This window comes from Daldinia loculata (genome assembly GCF_022478755.1).
Source record: "Daldinia loculata strain CBS 113971 unplaced genomic scaffold F4817scaffold_18, whole genome shotgun sequence".
NCBI classification, from domain to species: Eukaryota; Fungi; Ascomycota; class Sordariomycetes; order Xylariales; family Hypoxylaceae; genus Daldinia; species Daldinia loculata.
Window position 1 is genome coordinate 918 of NW_026054872.1, and position 18,656 is coordinate 19,573.

Below are 18,656 nucleotides of genomic sequence, written 5' to 3' on the forward strand. Positions count from 1 at the left end.
AATACATTAATAAAAACTTAATTAAACTAAAAAATACATACTTTAAATTATTTATAAATAAGCCAAAATCTTTTTTTGAAAAGAAAGGGAAAATTAAAGACCTTAAGACCTTAGAAAATTATTAATAATCCTGATTATATTCCAAGCCCTTTACAGCCCTTGTTACACTGGGACCATCACTTTAAAGTCTGAACTTTTACCGAAGGCCCTGCGGGATGGCGGTTCTATCTAAAAACAATATCGAACGAATATGGGACTGGAAATATATTATACACGACCATGCTTTCTGAGATTACACGGGAATTTTAGCTTACGGAAAGACTGTGAACCCAGGCTTGGCATTTATTTCATTGTAGCTACCTGTTAGGACTTTTTTTTTTAAAAAAAAAGGAGAAAAAAAAACTGAGTGTATCTATTCACTTACCTATCGTTAAGCGGAATATCTAAGTAATTATATCTATATAATTCCATTTAAAAGTAGAGAGACGTAGATTCTATCCTAAGTGTAACAGGACGCCAATAGCTTCGTCAACATCGAAGCCCTCAGATACAGTATTAGAAAGACATGCCGAATGGACATATGTCGACGGCCTTTCTTTTAGCTTCAGCTGTTGAGACAATCGTTGAATATTGTGTTTTCGAACACCACCACCAACAATGATCTCAATTTCAAAAACTTCTGCTCTTGTGATGATTCTGTCTAGCATAGCTACGTTCTGGATGGCATTTCCGAGCCCGCCGGATGTGAGTATAGCATCAAAGCCACACGCCGCCAGATCGTCCAGCCCTATCCGCCAAGCATGCCGATCATCGATAGCTACCCCAGTGTCATCACAGCTGACTATTTCGTCAAATGCGCGGTGAAATACGGTTTTGAATGGGCGAGCAGCTTCAACTAGACGGTTGCATCTCTCTTTATCAACCCAGCATTTCCTCCTGCCAGTACCGGTCTCAGCAGCATCCTGGGACTCCTTCAAGATTCCAAAAACAAAGCCATCGCCACGTCCCTCATTTAATAAGCCTGCATCTTTGAACCTTTGTATAGAAGTCTCCATTTGCGCAAATTCTTCGTCGGAGTAGATGAAGTCACGGGCTTGGAGTTCTGACGGAGGACCACGGGGCCTGATCATAACGCGCAGTGGAACTCTGACGCACGAGGAACCTTTCAGTTCCTCGAGTGATGGTGTCAAGCCTCCATCTGAGTACGATCCTGAAGCATTAAGTTCGATGCGTGATGCCCCTAACTCGATGGCTTTGGAAGCAGCACTCGCACCAAATACTGGTATTTCAAGACCGATAGTCATAATCTCCCGTGACAATAGCGCCAATACACTCAATACTAATCTTTGTTTTATCGTAGGGTTGTAGTTTCACTCCGTTTGAGCCCGAGCTGTGAGGTAAGTGTCAGTCGACGTTGTATGTTTCGGAAGAAAAGGGGGGAGAGTCCGTGCGCCTCTAAACTTGATTGACATGGGGTAAATGCATATGTAAATACCCGTTATCGATAAACATGATAACGGACGGGTATAAATTTCAGGCTTATTATCTCATCACATATATCATCACACATATCTAGACAATCTTCGACATTCATTAGGTAATCATTCAAGTTCAGAGTCGAACGGAGAACACAAAACATATTATTAGTCTAGGTTTCCATAGACTCAAGGCATTACAAGAGCTGGGGATAATGAAAGTATTATCCCGTCTGCGAAAGCAATCCTTGTCCTGGTTTCCCACGGCTTGGCGCCACACATAAACTATTCGCAGTTGAGGGCAGCTTTCTTGTAAGCCAGCTTGTTCCCACCTCTTCATACAATTAAAGCAGCGCCTTTATCTTTAGAATGATGCAACAAGGTCAATACCACCTTTACTGCCACCACCACCACCACCACCAACATGTTCCACACCGCATGTAGTCCATGCATGAGCTTACCAGCTGGCAAGAGAAGGGATAATTCCGGGATGTAGTCCCTCAGTAGTGTCGAAGATACTACTCGGTGCACCACCAACACCGCCCGCTAGACCAAAGCTACTCGCATCATATGCTCCTTGAACACCTTCGTTCTCTTTGTTAGCATCATAGGTGTCAAAGTTCCCATATACCTGGTGAACCCTATGGAGTTGCAAGCCCTGGACAATCTGACCGTCTTCATAGATGATGAAGTCTTGCTGAACTGGGTTGCTTCGTATCAACCTGAAGCCCGGCACTTGAATGTCCTCATCACCTCTGCCACCCTCATTTTCTTTGTTCTCTCCTTCGTCTTCAGTAGATAGTTCCTCTTCAGTTGTTTCACCGGTTGGTATATGTTCGTTAACGGAAGGACCGCACAGAGTAGATAGGGATGAGCTAGATGATAAACGCGAAATAGAGGGTTCTCCGGTACGATGTGCTAATGTACAGTGTGTCTGGAAAACTGGAGTGATGCCGGAGGTATTCTGGCTAAGGTCCTGGATAGCAATACCGCTATAAGCGAATTCGGAAGACGACGTATTATCGGCAGTCTGAATCCCCATTCCATAGCCAGAGATATTCTGGGGCTGGAACGACGGTGAGGGATAGGATGATTGTATTGTAAAGTGGTCTCGCACCGGGTTTTCCCCAGTCGAGTAGTCTGCCGCATCCATCAATTGGGCAGCCGCGAGAAGGGTATCAAACCGTGATAAGGATGATCCAGGTACAGATTCTTCTGTAACAGATTGCCCGTCCATTTGGGAACCCCAAGTGATTTGATGAGGATTGTGGGAAGTAGTGTCAAATGAAGGCTCTTGGACTGGTCGGGGGTGAGGAGCCGGGGCAAGTTGCTGCAGGCGCCGACGTTTTAGACGGCGACTAGGATACCGAGATTCTTGAGACTGGCTAGACTGGCTGGACCGGCTGGACTGGCTAGGCTGATGAGACTGACGAGACTGCCGAGCTTGACGTGCTGCATACTCTGGCGAGAAGACATCATCTTCCTCTAGGGGGGTAATTGTGAAGCCGTCTGGACTCGGAGGCGGAGCCTGGACTCCCTGGGGCTCAGCCATAGTCACCTCCCTGCGGCGAGGACGGCCACCACGAGGGCCCGAACGAGGATTGATGATGCGACGGAACGGCCCTTGAGCAATCCCGTTAGTGTAGTCCAAAAAGCATCAAGAATAAAGGACATACCAAGCTTTTTCATGTACTCGACGACATACGGCGTAGCATTTGGAGATCTTCTGTCTCCCTCGACATTCTGGAAATAGTGCTCAACTAGATAGAACTCTGTTAGTATTTCTCATTGTAATCACTAAATAAAACAGTAAGTATCCTTACACAACACAGAGCCAGTGTACCATCGGCGAGCGGTGCCCTGGCGCTCCATTTCCCTTTGCATGTCGACTGCAAGCTCTTCCCACGTTTTTTCGTCGTTAGAAAGGTCGGCAGGGGCACGCTTAACAGAGTGGGCGACGACAGTCTTCCAGAAGTACTTCTCCTCTGCAGGAGACCAAAATTTACCGGTCATGATGAAATAAAGGTGCTGATAAAGAGGTAATGTATGGCGATGGTGTCAATTGCTTTTTGTTGGCTGTGAAAACTAAGAGGTTAGTTGCGGATAAGGAAAAGAAGTCAGACACGGAAAGGTGAATTTGGTCTTGGAATAAGGTTGGTTATATAGAAATGATGATGCCTTGGAAAGTGTGAGAAAAAGATTTGAGGAATGATACAGTCTGTAAGGTACTTACCTATGTGGTTGACAGAGGTACGTAGATGGTTACCTTCTACAGTGCAATGGTAAATGCAGCTGGTTTACCCGCGTCATTAGATAGCAATTGGTCAATGCATGTAAAAAAGCGTTGAGTCAGGAGGCTTAATGCAAAGTACTACGATTAGAGGCCACTGTAAGGCTACTTTTGCAGGGCCTATGGTGAATTAGGCCGTGTTATGCATTTCGGACTGCGCTCAGTGGGTAAACCATCCAATATTATCACGATACAACTCATGTTTAAGCCTAATCTGCTGCAAACTTACAACAGGTAGGAAGGAATGACTAAGAATAATATAACCTATAAGAATGGTTGCATATTAACGTCTGAACGGTGGATCAATGAGTGTATCTCATAATCATATTATCCCAACTGCTACTGGCTGATGAGGCGCTAAAAGTTGAATACAAACTAGGTAGTGCATGCTTAGACGTAAATAGGGGCGTCAAACTGCATGGTATGCATGATAGCTTACAGTGGACCAGTTCAGACGAAAGTACTCCTCCATACCTTAGGCACTAATATAGGTATTTCTCCTTGCGTGGACCCCATGATATTCACTATTTTCAGCTAGCAGGATAAGCAAGCCTTTACTAACAGGGACAGACATCGTGCAGCCGAGGCACCTGTGTACCTTACGTATATAGATTAGGTAGTTAACGAGTCGGATAGGATATCAAGACGTACTTAAATTGCTCAGGGGTTCCCGAAGTCGTCTCATTCTGAAAAGTTTGCCTATGTGTTGTTTTAATGACACGATCATATGAACAAATATGAACATGCTTTAGATCCCTACCGACTTATTACGCTTCTGCGTGAGAAAAGCGTCACCTAAAAGGGTCTAGATAAGCCGTATTCACGCAAAGGGATATATTCAAGATACACATGTGGTGCTCGCATTGTTACGCCATGTGAGAGGAAGATGCTTCGCGAATTTACAAAATTACATGACGAACAACAAAGCTGACTTTCTGTCGTGGATCTGTATCAGTGATATATACAGCGCGATGCTACGAAAATTAAAGGAGAGGATGATTGGTATTCGACGCTCTACTCACATGGCCTCAAAGAAGGAAAGACACTATAACATATAGAAGTAAATATAAACCGTGGCCTGATATACTTTAGACTCAATTCAAAAGGCATATATGAATAAAAAATGCCTATAGAACATCTCTACTAACACATTATCTATACCTTAGTAGTTCAAATGGTAAAGAGAGATTTAGCCAAGGAGCTTAATATCCCCCCTTGCTATTTAGAAGGATAGATTTCCTCCTATATAAGCTTGGGGGATTATAATTACCTGAATGGTTACCTAATATAAGAGAGACAGCCGCTGTCAGTCCTACGGATCTGACCATATAAGTTGAGAGTTGATATAATATACGGAGAGGTTACTCGAATGGGGATAGAGGATCAGAGGCACGGTAACCACGTGCCATTAAAAATGGCCCGAGACGCTGCTCAAATTTAGAGAACTGTTTGAAGTTAGTAGATAAGTTCAAGTATCATGTTGAATGCGAGTAACGTACTACGCTCTTCTTTTCTAATGGTTTAACGCCGTCCATAATCCATAGACCCCAGCTGCCCATCATATTGGCCAACATAATGTCAGTCATTAGACGATCTCCAACGACAGCGATTTGGCTTGGATGCGTTACGCCGGCCTCAGGGTGGGCTTTGAAGTGAGCTAGTATTTCGTCGCTGCAGCCGGGCTTTTTCACTTTATGAGCCAGTACAGAAACTCCAGTAGCCACCTCGAGCTCCTTTGCTAGGCGTCCATCATGGTCATGAGTAGTCGCACCGGCTGTATTGGAAACTACGAGAAGACGATGGCCGGGGTATTCTTCTTGAAGTTTCTGGAATCTTTCCTATTTCAAAAATCAACGGCTGCCACGGACGAAACAAAACGTAAATAATGGTTGACTTTCGGCATTTGCTCACCAAATAAGCAGGGTATATCTCATTGGAATCAGGATAAGCGAAGCAATCGTCTTTGTCGAGTATTACAGCCCTAATATCTATTTTTTTGCCTCGACCTTCGAACGCTTTGCTGAGAGGGGTTGGTATATCATTGAATGTGGAGGCTGTTGCGTGAGGAAGACATAATGAGGGTTTTGTTAGGAGCTTAAAGACGTTGATAGTTCCAGAAAAGTTGAGATTCATGTTAACTGCAGTTAGGATAACGATTCCCGCAAATGGGGAATCGTGTCGGCCTTTATAAAGAGAAAACCACTAAAACAGGTATAATTAACCGTCTCGGAAACCTCCGAGTTTTATTCTGGTAGGTACCAATGCGACACCCGGGTAGCTATGGCCGATTTTGACAAAATCCTGGCAGTTCAGGTCCGGTTCGGTATTATGTAATATTGCGGCTCCAATCGAACTTATCGAAGTTTCCTCCGTCCACCCCCCCTGCAACGGTCCGACGCCCTGGAAAACTGCCCGAATAGTGGATTAAATTGGCCCCTGCCTTTCCAGGGTCTAATGCCTGAGCCCCACAGCAAGGAAATAGCATTGACGCGTCTGTCGCGATCGATAAGTGATAGAAGTTGAAATCATCTCCATCTCTTTTCTAGATTCTTATTCTTCCAATTGTATTTTCTGCAACATTCTCTGGAGTTCTGATATATTTGCCGTAACGCTCTTAATCGCGATGCATTTCCTGTCATAGGTAATTTATAATGGTACGAACCAAGAAACCGCAGCCCGGAGCTGCAGAACCCGGGCCTAGCTCTAGGAGTTCGCTTCGGAAACGAGTTCACCACGACGATCACCGTGAGGATGAAGACCAAAATCCAGATACCCCATCCAAACGGAGCAGCACTCAGATAAAATCCAAGACACGTTCCAACGGTACCACAGATGGCCACCATTCCGCATATGATTTTCCTTCGGACGAAGATGAAATTGGCCAGTCTGTAAAAGAGACACCGAGCAAAAGGAAACGGGCTGAAACGAATGGTGGACTTTCCACTCCAAAAGGTCGAAAGAAAAGCGAGGCCGACGTAGTAACACCCTCAAAGACAAATGGCAGTACCAGCGCGCAGACACCAAGGTGGAAACGGAACGATCGCTCTGCGAGAAAGAAGAGTGCTAGAGCACTGATCGAGCAAGTAATAGGTGGAGATGGGAGTGACGAGGAAGCGGACGAAGATATTGCCAGAGAAATCTACGAGTCAAGTGATGAGGACGAGGAAGAAGAGGAAGACGAAGAACCCCCCCCTGACGAACCTGCAACCCCATCTGGAAAACCTCGACGTGGTCGACCGAAGACAAAGCATACGAAGCGAGCCAGGAAGAAATCACCAACTCCACCCCGAGACTTACCCCCTCACGAGCTCTATTTTGCGCAAAATAGACCTGGCGCCTCGAAGACGTCCGGTAACACTCTAGCATCCTTAAAACTTCTGACCCATGACGAATACTTCTCAATCCTCCGCGACTACCAGGACCCGCATGCCGAAGATATAGAATTCCTCGAATCAATACACCTCGAGTCTTTCCCGCAGTGGACATTCGAGTTGTCTCAGGGGTTTAGTGTGTGTCTATATGGGTATGGGTCGAAGAGAGCGCTTCTGCATAGATTTGCGAAGCACGTATATGACAAATATTCAGATCATGTTGCTAATAAGATTGTTATTATCAACGGATATGTCCGGACGAGTTCTCTGCGGGAAATCCTGGGCACCGTCGCGAGCGCTGTAAACCCCGCCCACAAAATACCGTCTGGAAATCCTTCAGCTATGTTAGATAGCGTGAAAGCTCTACTTTCCTCTCATGAGGTGGTTGTCACAGTGATCTTGAACTCTGTTGATGCTGTTCCTCTACGAAGGGTTGGAATACAGCCCGTCCTCGCCCAATTAGCAGCACACCCGAATATTCGGCTCATCTGCTCTGCCGACACGTCGGACTTCTCTCTTCTCTGGGACAGTAGCTTGCGGTCATCGTTCAATTTTGTGTTCCACGATTGCACGACGTTTGCCCCCTTTACGGCAGAGCTCGAAGTTGTCGACGATGTGCATGAGCTCCTAGGCCGAAAGGCTAGGCGCGTTGGTGGGAAGGAAGGCGTGACGTATGTTCTTCGCAGTCTACCAGAGAACGCCAAGAACTTGTTCCGACTACTCGTTGGCGAAGTTCTAGCGATTATGGATGACGAGGGCGGATCGGACGGGGAGAACCCCGGCGTGGAATACAGGATGGTGTATAACAAGGCGGTGGAGGAATTTATATGCAGTTCGGAGATGGCTTTCCGGACACTGCTGAAAGAGTAAGTTTGCATCACGCCTATTTTGATATAAATACCGGTATTATTCTAACACGTTCGCTTTAGATTCCACGACCACCAGATGATCACAAGTCGCAAGGATGTTCTAGGTACCGAGCTCTTAAGCGTACCTTTCCAGAAGGAAGAGCTCGAGGCGATATTAGAAGACTTAATGTCATGAGAAAAGGATATACATATAGAGGCCATTACGATTATAAGCAAGCAGGCAGGATAAAGGTATATGGTCACCATATAATACGCGTGCACGAGATACCCTTGGATAATTCAGTCGTCCTTATTTTCATTTCTAGCCTCGCCTAATACAGTGTGCTCGCTAGAGTCCGTTCTCTCGACTTCCTTCATGAGCTCGCTCTGCCTATCTAACTTTGACCACTTAGGCTTTCCGTCATGTATATCTATTACGCGCTGGCTGTAGAAGATGTGACATCTAGAGTAAATTGATCAGCATAACCTATACTATTTCCTTAAGGGGCAATGCTTACTGCGGATCGAACAGCTTCTTATGCTCGGCGTCGCTAAACTTAATAATGCCGGGGAACATGAGCACCATATTCCTACCCTCGTCCATGATAGGCGAGTGGCAGTACGCGCAGGACACTTTGCACGGCAGACGGTGCACCGTCGACTTGTCTGGAGAATGGTAGAAAGCGAGGCCCTCGGCGCCCTTCTCGAAGTGTAAATCCTGCTTCTCGAAGATGGCGGCCCATTGGAAGGGAGCGCCGTGTAGGGCCTGGCAGTCGACACAGTGACAGAATTTGACGGCGAGAGGCTTGTCACGCGATAGCCAGTACTTGACGCGGCCGCAGTGACAATGCGCCGTCCATTTCTTGTCGAAGTGCTCGTTGCCGGGCGTAGTGCGGTACGGCGGCTTCGACTTCCAGTCCTCGGTGCTATCCCGGACTGCTCCCGTCTCGGCCCCGGTTTCTGTTTCTGTTTCTGATCTCGTCTGTCCCATGTTCTTCTGCGCGGGGCGAAACCGTATTTTTGACAGCGGTGAGGACTTTGGATGGGTGTGCTGTGCTGGATAGGCTGTGGTGGTGGGTATTAATGGTGATGGCGTAGATGGGGGTTTGGCACAGAGCGAATGATGACGTCGAAGACTGGATCGCCAGGTTCGACTTGGTAGCGCTCGCGGTTTGAGCATTCTTTAGCATGAAAGAACAGAGAATAGGGAGACAATGTTCTTTTCCATTGTGGTTCTATTTAAATACTAGATACCTCATATTGCGGCTTAAAAACTCGCAAGGTCAATATTTACAGTCTAAATATCTAACCTACATTATTGATATAAGTCGTCACTTATACCAACTCGTGTGCCCGTGTAAGAGGTAAGCTTCGTGCCAATACCAAGCTAGCATGGTATATCAATGCAGGGTCCATCAACGTCGCATTGGAACCCTCGGAAGCTTTTGACATCTATCTACGTATTATGACGTTAATGGAGCTCGATCGAGCAAAGTGATTACATGTAAGACGTCGTTGCGAAGAGGACTTTCCGGGGGCATCTTATGCTATCATGAGCTATACATAATATGAGATGAAACTGTTCAAAGATATGATAGTTAAAGTATAGTGTACATAGTTCTATAAGAAAAGCCAATAAAATAATGACGCCAATATGTAGCTTTAACAGCAACCCGCTACCCCGCCGGCATCTTGCAGCTTTAACATCAGCAAATCATACCTCGGCGCCAGGCTAGGCCCCGCTAAATAAGCTCAATCAAAGAAATATCAACGACTCGTTCAATTCAATATTCGAAATACATGATAGATACATCTTAAGTTACACATACCAACGCTACCTTCGGGGATTCATTGGCACGAGACCGGGGGTTAACTCAATCCAACAGCTCCGATTAGTTAGAGAGGGACGAAAGTGTATGTAACCTCATCTTGGGCGAAAAAACTGCGTCGTGTCGTGAAGTGATTTTGCCACCCGGGAAGGATACATACCCGCGATGACATTGCGACAATGCGCGCCCACAAAGCCCTAGAGAGCGACGATGCGAAGGAGGCGCAATGGGAAGCTGCGCGCGGCGCCGCCGTCGGAGCCGTGAAATGGGGCGCTGTGTCTGCCGTTCTAGGCGGTATCGGTTACGTTTTCTCACCACTATATCGCGGACTCACCGTCCAGTTTAAAGTGTGAGTCCGAGGGCCCCAATTGATGTCTTAAATGATATCGCAAATGAGGAGAACAAGAAAAAAGAACTAAAGCCGGACTAGATATCTCCAAATGTCCGGCATGATCGTCGGCAGCATGATCGAGGCCGACTATCGCATGAGGCAGTATGAGCAGCGCATACGCATGCAACGAAGGATAGCTCAGAACCGTGCTGTATGGGCGGACTATGAGAAGGAGTTGATGGAGTTGGAGGACGAAGGAGCACCCTCTCAGCAGAATAAGAAGTGAGATATCAACGATATTTACTGCCATTTCGAGTAACCAGTAGCAGCAAAGCTTGTATTTTGTGCTGTTAGGCCATGCATCTATATTAAAAGCATGTAGATATGTCTTGAAATTTTTCGACACTCCTGTACCAACCAGCTTTCTGAAAGAAATCAGGGAATCATGACCTCGTAAACGCCAGTGCAATGCCATGCAAATACCTCAAGCCATTTCGCCAATCTTCTTTCACATACACCTCTCTCCACCCTCGTTTATAAAGTTATATAGCATATTCTCATTTTGCCTTGGTCTCAAAACGCTTCGGGTCCATATTAATCTTGCATAGCCGGGCGACACACCCGCTCAGCTGTAGTAGGGTCTGGACACCTTCGAGGATCTTCATGTGGGTGAAGCCGATCTCGCGGATAAACTCTAGCTTGGAGTGTTCGCTGAGGGTGGGTATAGTCTTGGTGACCTTGAACATAGTAGATATGATATCATGGCTGGAGTATCCAAGATCCCACAGCTCGCGGAGAGTATCTAGGGCACTATCCACGTTGCCCTCATAGCAGGCCTTAAGCATGGCCTGGACTTTTATAGGGTGGGGGCTATCAACGACCTTGAACACGTTGTCGCCGCTGACGAAGCCGAAACCAGCGTGTGTGCTCTGTAAGTTGTTGATGGCCTGCCGCATATCGCCCTCGGCGCTAAACACGAGCGCTGCTAGCCCGTCGTCGCTGTACTGTACTTTCTCCGCCTCGATAACCTGTAGCAACCGCTTGACTACCTGTGCGTCCGTTAATCGCCCGTATCGTAGGATCGCGCATCGAGACTGTAGCGGTTCGATGATCTTGTTCGACTGGTTACAGGCGAAGGCAAACCGCGTCGTGTTGGAATAGATCTCCATCGTACGCCGCAGCGCTTGTTGTGCACCCGAAGTCATGCTGTCGGCCTCGTCGAGGATTACGATTTTGTGTCGGCCTGCTGGTAGCGTGACTTTCTTCTGAGCAAAGCCTTTGATTCGGTTTCGAACCACGTCGATACCTAGTTAATGGTAGCAGTTAGTGTTACAAGCTCCTGTTACTCTTATATGAAAATTAAGGTGGACAAACCTCGCTCATCACTCGCATTGAGTTCCAGCACTGCCTCCTTATAGGAGTCTCCGAGCAGTTGGCGGGCCAGACATAGTACGCTCGTCGTCTTTCCAATACCGGGCATTCCAGATATGATAACGTGAGGCATATTTCCATCTTTCGCAATAATCTTGAGCCGTTCGATCGTCTCTGTATTTCCTACTACATCGTCAAGGAAGACAGGCCTATATTTTTCTACCCTGTAGAATGTGTGTTAGCGCATGCTTGGTAGTAAATAGACTGGCAGGAAAGCGACGTACCATGGCAGCTCGTAGGTAACATTTCCGTTGGAGGCACCAGTTAAGGCCTTCTTAGCGGCTGAAGTCGAAGACTCGCCTCTCTCTTCCGCTTTTGCTGCTGGCATTGTTGCGTTGCTGCGTTGCTGTGTTATGCTAGAGCGGGTGTAATTGCGGAAAGACGCCGGTGGGAATTTAATTAGCGGGATACAAAATCAATTTACGCGTGTTTGCAAACCGAGACGCGTCTAAGCTTTTAAAATGGCCCAAGCTTCTAAGGGTGCTTTTGGTGGGGCATACCTACGCCTTATGCAATAATGCAAGGGGCAATATTTGTTTATAGTATTTAGACATATAACGAGGGATCAATATCATTAATTCATATTTCATATCTTCTTTACTTCGTACTGTATGCCAATTCAGGGTCCTAAATTATCCGTTCTAAGTAAATTTAAGTCTAGGAACTACCTATAGAAGAAATCGATCCTTCTTCATCATATCATAGATATCCAACGGTTAGGTACGGTAATCACCATTGATAGTGCTAGTGGAAATCATCAGTATGCATATTTCAGAAACGGTTTGTACCTCACTTACATGTACTCGTGACTATAATCGCAGGTCCAGTAAGTAGCCTCCTTCTTACCGGTTCCCAATCTCACGAGGATCTCGAGGTCCTCAAACTCGAGAATCTCCGCTGCTCGGGTCTCATCGACAATTTCCGGCTCGCCGTTGACGAGGAGCTTCAGCTCCGGGCTCCCGTCTGTGGGGACGAAAGACACATTGGTTTTCTCGGGTATTATTTCCGCCACGTCATTGACGGCTTGTCCAGGCTCGCTGATTAGTGAGTAACCAGTAGCGCAGAGGATTCGACCCCAGTTAGCGTCTTTGCCGTAGAGCGCTGTTTTGACAAGAGGTGATCTTGCAATGGTGCTGGCGATCTTTCGAGCACCCTCTTCGCTTGAAGACTCAGTTACCCGGATGGTAACGAATTTGGTAGCACCTTCGCCATCCCGCACGACGAGCTTAGCCAAGTCAGTCGCGAAGTCAGTGACAACATCTCGGAATGCGATAAAATCGGCCGAATCTTCCGTAGTTACCCCCTGACCTCCTGCAGCACCGTTTGCCAGTAAAGCAACCGTGTCATTGGTAGACGTGTCTCCGTCAATTGTGATGCTATTAAAAGACCGATCTACAGCATACTTGAGAATAGGCGGGATGATAGAGGGTGAAATGGGAGCATCGGTGGCGATGACACCTAAGAGCGTTGCCATATTCGGGTGAATCATCCCAGCGCCTTTAGTCGTTCCAGCAATGCGGTACTCTACTGATGGCGAAGACGGTAGACTGAAAGTTTTTGAGATCAATTTAGGGAATGTATCTGTCGTGCAGATAGCTGTGGCACATGTTAGCCAGTGTTTATGGGTATCGCCAAGCCCTTCGTAGGCTTTGGGAACCCCATCCAAGATTTTCTGAATCGGTAACCTAGAAATCAATCAGAATAAAAGAAGGTTATGGATGTGACATACGTTGTAGAGTATAGTTACCTTTGGCCAATCACGCCGGTACTCATCACGATTGTTGCCTTGTCAGCTCCCAGTGCCTTATCGGCCTCTCTCGCCATCTTTTCAGCATCTTCAAGGCCACCCTTTCCAGTTACGGCATTTGCACATCCCGAATTGATAATAACACCTCTAATCCCAGAGTTTTTCTGCTCCTGGAGCAGCGACCGGCTGAAAGTTACCGGTGCAGCTTGGAACTTGTTCTTGGTGAAGACGGCCGCTGCAGCACATGGTGTGCTTGAGGTGATGAAAGCAAGGTCGGGTTTGGTTGTATTTTTTGGCTTAACACCAACTATCGTTCCCGAAACCTTGAATCCTTGCGGATAAGTACCGCTAGTTGGGACATATTTCCTCTTTGCAGCAGGAATGCTTCCACTGACAGGAGCTGAGTAGAAACGAGCACCCGGGACTTTGGTGGTCAATTGACGCAATTGGCTGGAAACCCGACACAACGAGCTTTGAAGAGCCATGGGAAACATTCGACCGTGCCCAAATAAAAGAACGACAGATCGAGTTTCTCACGATGAACTCTTATAGGGCAATTGAATTAAGAAAGCGGATCGATTTTGACTCATACTTGGCGGTTTTTTAACTGCCGAACGGTATGAGCCGCTGAGGGGTGCTGCCACGTGTCGAGCAGGTGAGTACAGCTGTCAACGGACCGTCCTTAAGTAGGTACTTATATCCCCCTAAGCGTATCTCTACATAGGTAATGCTTTAGGTGCAAAGGCAGAAAGGTTAGCGTTTTTGTCTTTACACAAGTCCATGCTGCTATCAAAAGCATCAACCACGCCCCATTAAAGTTCTCACGTAGCGTTATAATCCGAAGTTAGCTTATTTATAACAAATTACTCAAGTGCAGTTCATGTCTTTAGTGTCATTCGTCATTCAGCCTGCTACTTCTAACACGAAAGTACTTTAGTCACGTGTATAAGCACTTACAGGCTACATCTATAACAGCAGCTGACTAGAATAGCCAGGATGCATACGACTAGTCACGGTGAATTTGTTCATTATTTTGTGCAGATACGTGCGATGAAAGTCTTTATTATAACCGTGATTGAAAATAACGCAAAGGCAAAGCTATAGCACAGTTGAAGTCATGTTCCTAATTGAGGAAAGACAGAAAACCACTTCTCTGATGGTTGCATGCAAAAGATCAGAAGATCAAAAGGCCCTAAAAAGAGCCGTCAATATGGACGTTGCTACGGCGGTAGCTACTATATCCATTTCACAAAAGCAGGCTTGAACACTCTTCGACTAGTAACTCTGATGCATATCACCGTTGTGAATTCGAATATGTCGGTACAGCTCGTGGATGTATGAATGAGGATGGCTACAGCCGGGCCAGTGGCAGATTAAATCGCCAGGCTTGTCGCCTGTCGATGCTATAGTCTGGTGATCTTTTAGGTGTTCGATGAGCTCCTCGGTACTGATGAACGTCTGAGTACAAGCCCCCCAATAGCAACGCGTACCGATATGAACCGTTCTCTTATGACACTTTAAGATAGTCGGCCCCTTGAGGAGCTTTCCGCAAATATCGCAGGGCAGGTAGGGAAGTTCTCGGCGCTTGGTGGCTTTGGGCTGGGGCTGTTGTGGGCGGCCCGTGAACACCTTGTCGGTAGCATTGTCCGCTTCCACTCTTGCTTGGTCAATGTTGTGAATTTCTGCCAGCCGCGCTGGAGGGAGGCTTGGGAGCGGTGTTCGTCCCTTCTTTCGGGCTTTCTCTTGCTAAGAGAGCTCGTCATCGGGAACGCCACCGGTCGGATTGCCGGTCGGCGACGAAATAGGGGGAGTTTCTACAATTAAACAAGTGTTAATGGGTTTATATCCCCAGTATTAAGTATATTTTGTAAGAAATAGTACATAATATACAGGGTTTGAGACTGGTAGAAAGGGAATTTTAGGTAGTTTAGGGGAACTCACCCTCAGACATCTTTGTGCATGACCGATTCAACTTGGTCACCTAACTTAGTATTGCTTCAAATGTAGGTGTGGCGAGTGATTGCTTGCTGAAGATAGGAGACCATACTCCGGCGACGAGTAGGATTTGGCGTTTATCGCAAGTTGTAGAAAGAAAAGGAAGACGACCTTTTGCTCCTGTCGGCGAAAAATCTAATAGAAATCTGAATAGCCTCGTTACTGTAGTGGCGGCAACTCCTGAGAAGTTTGCAACTGCCTACGGAAACGACGACTGCCTAAATTACAAACAAGTACCTGCTACTACCTACAACCCCTGCCGTTACGACCTAGAGTATAGCGAAAAGGAGTACCCACGTAGCCATACGAATAATAGGCTGGTGCCTTAGGTGCCTAAGGTAACTTGGAGGTAAGTACCCACCTAGTGTAGGTACCTAATTAAAGGCCCTGTATCTACGGTGCTTAGGTAGAGAAGGCTGTGAACGAAGTAGTCGTGAAGGCGGCGCTGCATGGCAACGCGGTGACGGTCAGAACGCAGGGCATACATTAGGAGGTACATACCTCCTACGGTACCAACAATACTACTAGCAGTATGCTTTGTAGCAATGTATTTCAGAGAATGGAATACCTTATAAGCAAGAGAGGAAAACTACCCCAGAGAGACACTAAAGTACGAGTTTGAATAATTGTATGGTTTCTACAATATGGCTAGGTACCTATGTACATCAAGAGAAAACAATGGTGAATTAAGCAACTTTATATTAGTTGATGTCTCTTACTAGGTACTCACATCTTCTAACCGTTATACTTTCAAGTAATTAATTTAGATACCACTAATATATGGCTCTTGTATTTTTCTTAAGCCTTGGTAGGTGAACATAACAATAATCTCAACAAGATAATATAGGGGTAAAAGCTTTAGCAAGACGATATCACCTTTTTAGCTACTAGTATTCTAGAAATTAGTACAATACTTTCTATAGCAGACCTAATAAGCATAATAAGTTCATGATTTAATAGAATACACAATTTTGACTCAAGTATATACTAAGTTATATTTGATTACCCTAAGTTCCTTAATAATTTACCTGTCTTGCTCTTAGTATTATTCCTTATCCTCCCTAACTTAACACTATGTTCCCCCTCAAGTCCGAGAACCCGAATTGTATTAAATTGTCTACTTCTTTATCTTGTAGATTGCTGGTGCCTTTTAGAATGGGAGTAGTATCAGTTGTGATTATTTGTGCAAATGTCTGCCACATATTCCCAAGCTCTGACTTGTCGGTAAACAAGGAAAATAACAAAATAATAGTGGCTATGATTCACAAGTGACCCGCAATGATGGTTATAGCGGATGGCGATTTGACATTCCTTCTAAATGACTGACAAGAAAGATATCACAACAAGTATCATCAATGAGCTAACTAGTATCATTATAAGGCTAAACACACCAAACCATTCCTATCAGCCTTTGTGTGTGGAGTCGTATCACACGATGTGAATATCATGATGGTCGTCCGGATGCTTTGCGCTAGCTATGTCTACGAGAGGCACAGCATCTTGAGTGCTCCCATCTTGCAACCAGTTTATACCGTAAGCCATTTTGTCTCAATGGTTTATTAATTTGAAGAGGACATTATGAGAAGTCTTCTCCGTTCCTGGAATCCAGCTCTTGTAGTGCTCAATACCGTGTTGACAGCTCCCTGCCAGCCTGTTAGCCTTCTAAACCGTTGCCCCGAAATCTCCACGGACTGAAGGGATGCGAGGACGATACTATCTGGGTACGTTAGGAAGTAATGATGCTATACTATTATTGACTTAGTTTTACTAAGCTAGTTATACTAGGTTAAGGTGTGGCACAATGACTTCTGATTGGTATATTTTAACGCTGATCTATATGACTGACTACACACATGTAAGCTGCTGAGAAAGCCGGCGGTGCACTATACCCGGTTGCCAAGAGCGCCAAACTCGGATTACTTTACATACCTAACGAAGGAAATCTAGGGGGCTAATTTGTTCCGTTCAGAAACCATATTCTTCAAGACACCGAATCGCTTCAGGCTCTGCTTCCGTCATTTTTAAAATTTCAGTGTCACATTCTACTCATCCGCTGGCAGCAGATCGGGTTAGGGACCTCTATTGTAATGTGAACATGTGAATTTCCAGCTTATGTAGACCATCACCGGGACAAAGACTATTTATAGATTTTACGACTAGTGATTTGTTAGATAGCATTACATTGTCTCTCTTAACCTGATTCAAACTCTTACGGATAACTACCTAATATACAGCATCAAGTTAAGCCAAGAGGATGGATCTACGCCTTGGCGGTCATAGATGTGCCGCAGAGCCCTGCCCGCTCATTCTTCTCTAATCTAGGATAGCACCATTTCCTTATTTCTTAGATGCCTATAAAAGGATAGACAACTACTTAATAAAGAGAAAAAGAAAGTTAAAGAGGTGATAGGACTTTGGGAAATAACATCTATCTCGTATCATTACAATACCAGTCAGAATGGATTCATCACTGGCTATCGACGCGTTAAGGCACGCTATCCCAGATGGTCAATTCTCTCTTCGGGGTACGGCAGAGTACGAAAACTTGAACTCTTCGTATCTTTCTCAGCTAGAAAGCGATCTTAAACCAGCTTGCATACTTCAACCCCGATCTAAACAAGATGTGGCTGCGTTCGTGAGGGCAATCCAGCCTTTTGCCTCAAAAGGAGACACCAAATTTGCCGTTCGTGGGGGAGGCCAACAACCAGCGCCCAGTTGCGCCAATATCCAAAATAGTATCACCGTTGACCTAGGCCTTATTATAGCCGCTTCCGAAATATACAAGATAGCACTCGAACCTATTAAGCTGGTAGAAGGCTTAAGGTGCTCCTTCACTCTCCAACCATATCCTGTCTCGCTACTAGAAAAGTCAGCTCAGAATGGGGGTAATTCCCTGGGTCTAAATGCAGCTAACGGACCCCTCGTATCAGTTTTACTACTTTCTTATTGGCAAGATGCCGAGGATGATAAGAGGGTTTTAGAGATGATAGTTGCGCTCGAAAAGATCAAGGCAGAGGCATCTGACAAAGGTAAATTGGTACCTTATATATATATATATGAATTATGCATTCGTCGACCAGGACCCTATTGGATCTTACGGCGAACGCAATAAGGGGTATCTTGTGGAGGTCAGCAAGAAGTACGACCCGGAAGGCCTTTTTCAGAGAGGATGCCCAGGGGTTTTTAAACCACATCACTAAAGAGAAGAAGGGTCCTATGCCCATAGTATATGAGTAGATAGGTCTCAACAACGAAGAAAATATGGGCTCTTCATATCCTAAGAATTAGATCAAACAAACTCTATAGCTTCTAGTCACTATTTTTTTGAAGCAATTCGTC

General features: G+C 45.7%; 9 protein-coding genes across 9 annotated transcripts; 3 read left to right on the forward strand and 6 right to left on the reverse strand.

Moving 5' to 3' along the window:
* Positions 1-341: 341 nt before the first annotated feature.
* On the reverse strand, positions 342-1,448 carry F4817DRAFT_68998 (uncharacterized protein). Its single transcript, XM_049307772.1, has one exon. It carries the CDS (start codon positions 1,302-1,304, stop codon positions 495-497), a length of 810 nt encoding a protein of 269 aa, XP_049159968.1. The 5' UTR covers positions 1,305-1,448; the 3' UTR covers positions 342-494.
* A 484-nt stretch (positions 1,449-1,932) lies between these two features.
* On the reverse strand, positions 1,933-3,784 carry F4817DRAFT_364404 (uncharacterized protein; the record flags this gene model as incomplete). The annotated part of the gene is made up of 3 exons (XM_049306749.1): positions 3,299-3,784; positions 3,152-3,235; positions 1,933-3,098 (listed from the first exon to the last, which is right to left on the reverse strand). Exons 1-3 carry the CDS (start codon positions 3,486-3,488, stop codon positions 1,933-1,935), a joined length of 1,440 nt encoding a protein of 479 aa, XP_049159969.1. The 5' UTR covers positions 3,489-3,784.
* Positions 3,785-4,679: 895 nt separating this feature from the next.
* F4817DRAFT_334371 (HAD-superfamily phosphatase) lies at positions 4,680-6,079 on the reverse strand. Its single transcript, XM_049302882.1, has 3 exons — positions 5,677-6,079; positions 5,265-5,603; positions 4,680-5,210 (listed from the first exon to the last, which is right to left on the reverse strand). The coding sequence occupies exons 1-3, from the start codon at positions 5,896-5,898 to the stop codon at positions 5,127-5,129; spliced, it is 645 nt and encodes a 214-aa protein (XP_049159970.1). The 5' UTR covers positions 5,899-6,079; the 3' UTR covers positions 4,680-5,126.
* Positions 6,080-6,305: 226 nt separating this feature from the next.
* F4817DRAFT_69050 (origin recognition complex subunit 2) lies at positions 6,306-8,339 on the forward strand. The gene is made up of 2 exons (XM_049307773.1): positions 6,306-8,002; positions 8,066-8,339. The coding sequence occupies exons 1-2, from the start codon at positions 6,417-6,419 to the stop codon at positions 8,178-8,180; spliced, it is 1,701 nt and encodes a 566-aa protein (XP_049159971.1). The 5' UTR covers positions 6,306-6,416; the 3' UTR covers positions 8,181-8,339.
* Positions 8,285-8,975, reverse strand: F4817DRAFT_358046 (Mss4-like protein; the record flags this gene model as incomplete). Its single annotated transcript, XM_049305981.1, has 2 exons — positions 8,285-8,447; positions 8,503-8,975. 2 exons carry the CDS (start codon positions 8,973-8,975, stop codon positions 8,285-8,287), a joined length of 636 nt encoding a protein of 211 aa, XP_049159972.1.
* An 881-nt stretch (positions 8,976-9,856) lies between these two features.
* Positions 9,857-10,566, forward strand: F4817DRAFT_69056 (uncharacterized protein). Its single transcript, XM_049307774.1, has 2 exons — positions 9,857-10,162; positions 10,244-10,566. Exons 1-2 carry the CDS (start codon positions 9,993-9,995, stop codon positions 10,428-10,430), a joined length of 357 nt encoding a protein of 118 aa, XP_049159973.1. The 5' UTR covers positions 9,857-9,992; the 3' UTR covers positions 10,431-10,566.
* Positions 10,567-10,701: 135 nt separating this feature from the next.
* On the reverse strand, positions 10,702-13,807 carry F4817DRAFT_358047 (DNA replication factor C-like protein; the record flags this gene model as incomplete). The annotated part of the gene is made up of 4 exons (XM_049305982.1): positions 10,702-11,450; positions 11,519-11,739; positions 12,373-13,260; positions 13,323-13,807. 4 exons carry the CDS (start codon positions 13,805-13,807, stop codon positions 10,702-10,704), a joined length of 2,343 nt encoding a protein of 780 aa, XP_049159974.1.
* Positions 13,808-14,597: 790 nt separating this feature from the next.
* Positions 14,598-15,273, reverse strand: F4817DRAFT_314866 (uncharacterized protein; the record flags this gene model as incomplete). The annotated part of the gene is made up of 2 exons (XM_049300462.1): positions 14,598-15,058; positions 15,264-15,273. The coding sequence occupies 2 exons, from the start codon at positions 15,271-15,273 to the stop codon at positions 14,598-14,600; spliced, it is 471 nt and encodes a 156-aa protein (XP_049159975.1).
* A 2,502-nt stretch (positions 15,274-17,775) lies between these two features.
* Positions 17,776-18,429, forward strand: F4817DRAFT_314867 (uncharacterized protein; the record flags this gene model as incomplete). The annotated part of the gene is made up of 2 exons (XM_049300463.1): positions 17,776-18,346; positions 18,398-18,429. 2 exons carry the CDS (start codon positions 17,776-17,778, stop codon positions 18,427-18,429), a joined length of 603 nt encoding a protein of 200 aa, XP_049159976.1.
* Between the last annotated feature and the right edge of the window lie 227 nt (positions 18,430-18,656).

Bases quoted from the DNA above. Each gene is read 5' to 3' on its own strand.
- F4817DRAFT_334371 (XM_049302882.1), bottom strand. From the start codon at position 5,898: ATGAATCTCAACTTTTCTGGAACTATCAACGTCTTTAAGCTCCTAACA. The intron at 5,604-5,676 runs GTGAGCAAATGC...TTTTTGAAATAG, and splicing joins AGATATACCCTGCTTATTTG to GAAAGATTCCAGAAACTTCA. The intron at 5,211-5,264 runs GTACGTTACTCG...AACTTCAAACAG, and splicing joins CATTAGAAAAGAAGAGCGTA to TTCTCTAAATTTGAGCAGCG.
- F4817DRAFT_69056 (XM_049307774.1), top strand. From the start codon at position 9,993: ATGCGCGCCCACAAAGCCCTAGAGAGCGACGATGCGAAGGAGGCGCAA. The intron at 10,163-10,243 runs GTGAGTCCGAGG...AAGCCGGACTAG, and splicing joins CTCACCGTCCAGTTTAAAGT to ATATCTCCAAATGTCCGGCA.
- F4817DRAFT_68998 (XM_049307772.1), bottom strand. From the start codon at position 1,304: ATGACTATCGGTCTTGAAATACCAGTATTTGGTGCGAGTGCTGCTTCC.
- F4817DRAFT_69050 (XM_049307773.1), top strand. From the start codon at position 6,417: ATGGTACGAACCAAGAAACCGCAGCCCGGAGCTGCAGAACCCGGGCCT. The intron at 8,003-8,065 runs GTAAGTTTGCAT...CGTTCGCTTTAG, and splicing joins TTCCGGACACTGCTGAAAGA to ATTCCACGACCACCAGATGA.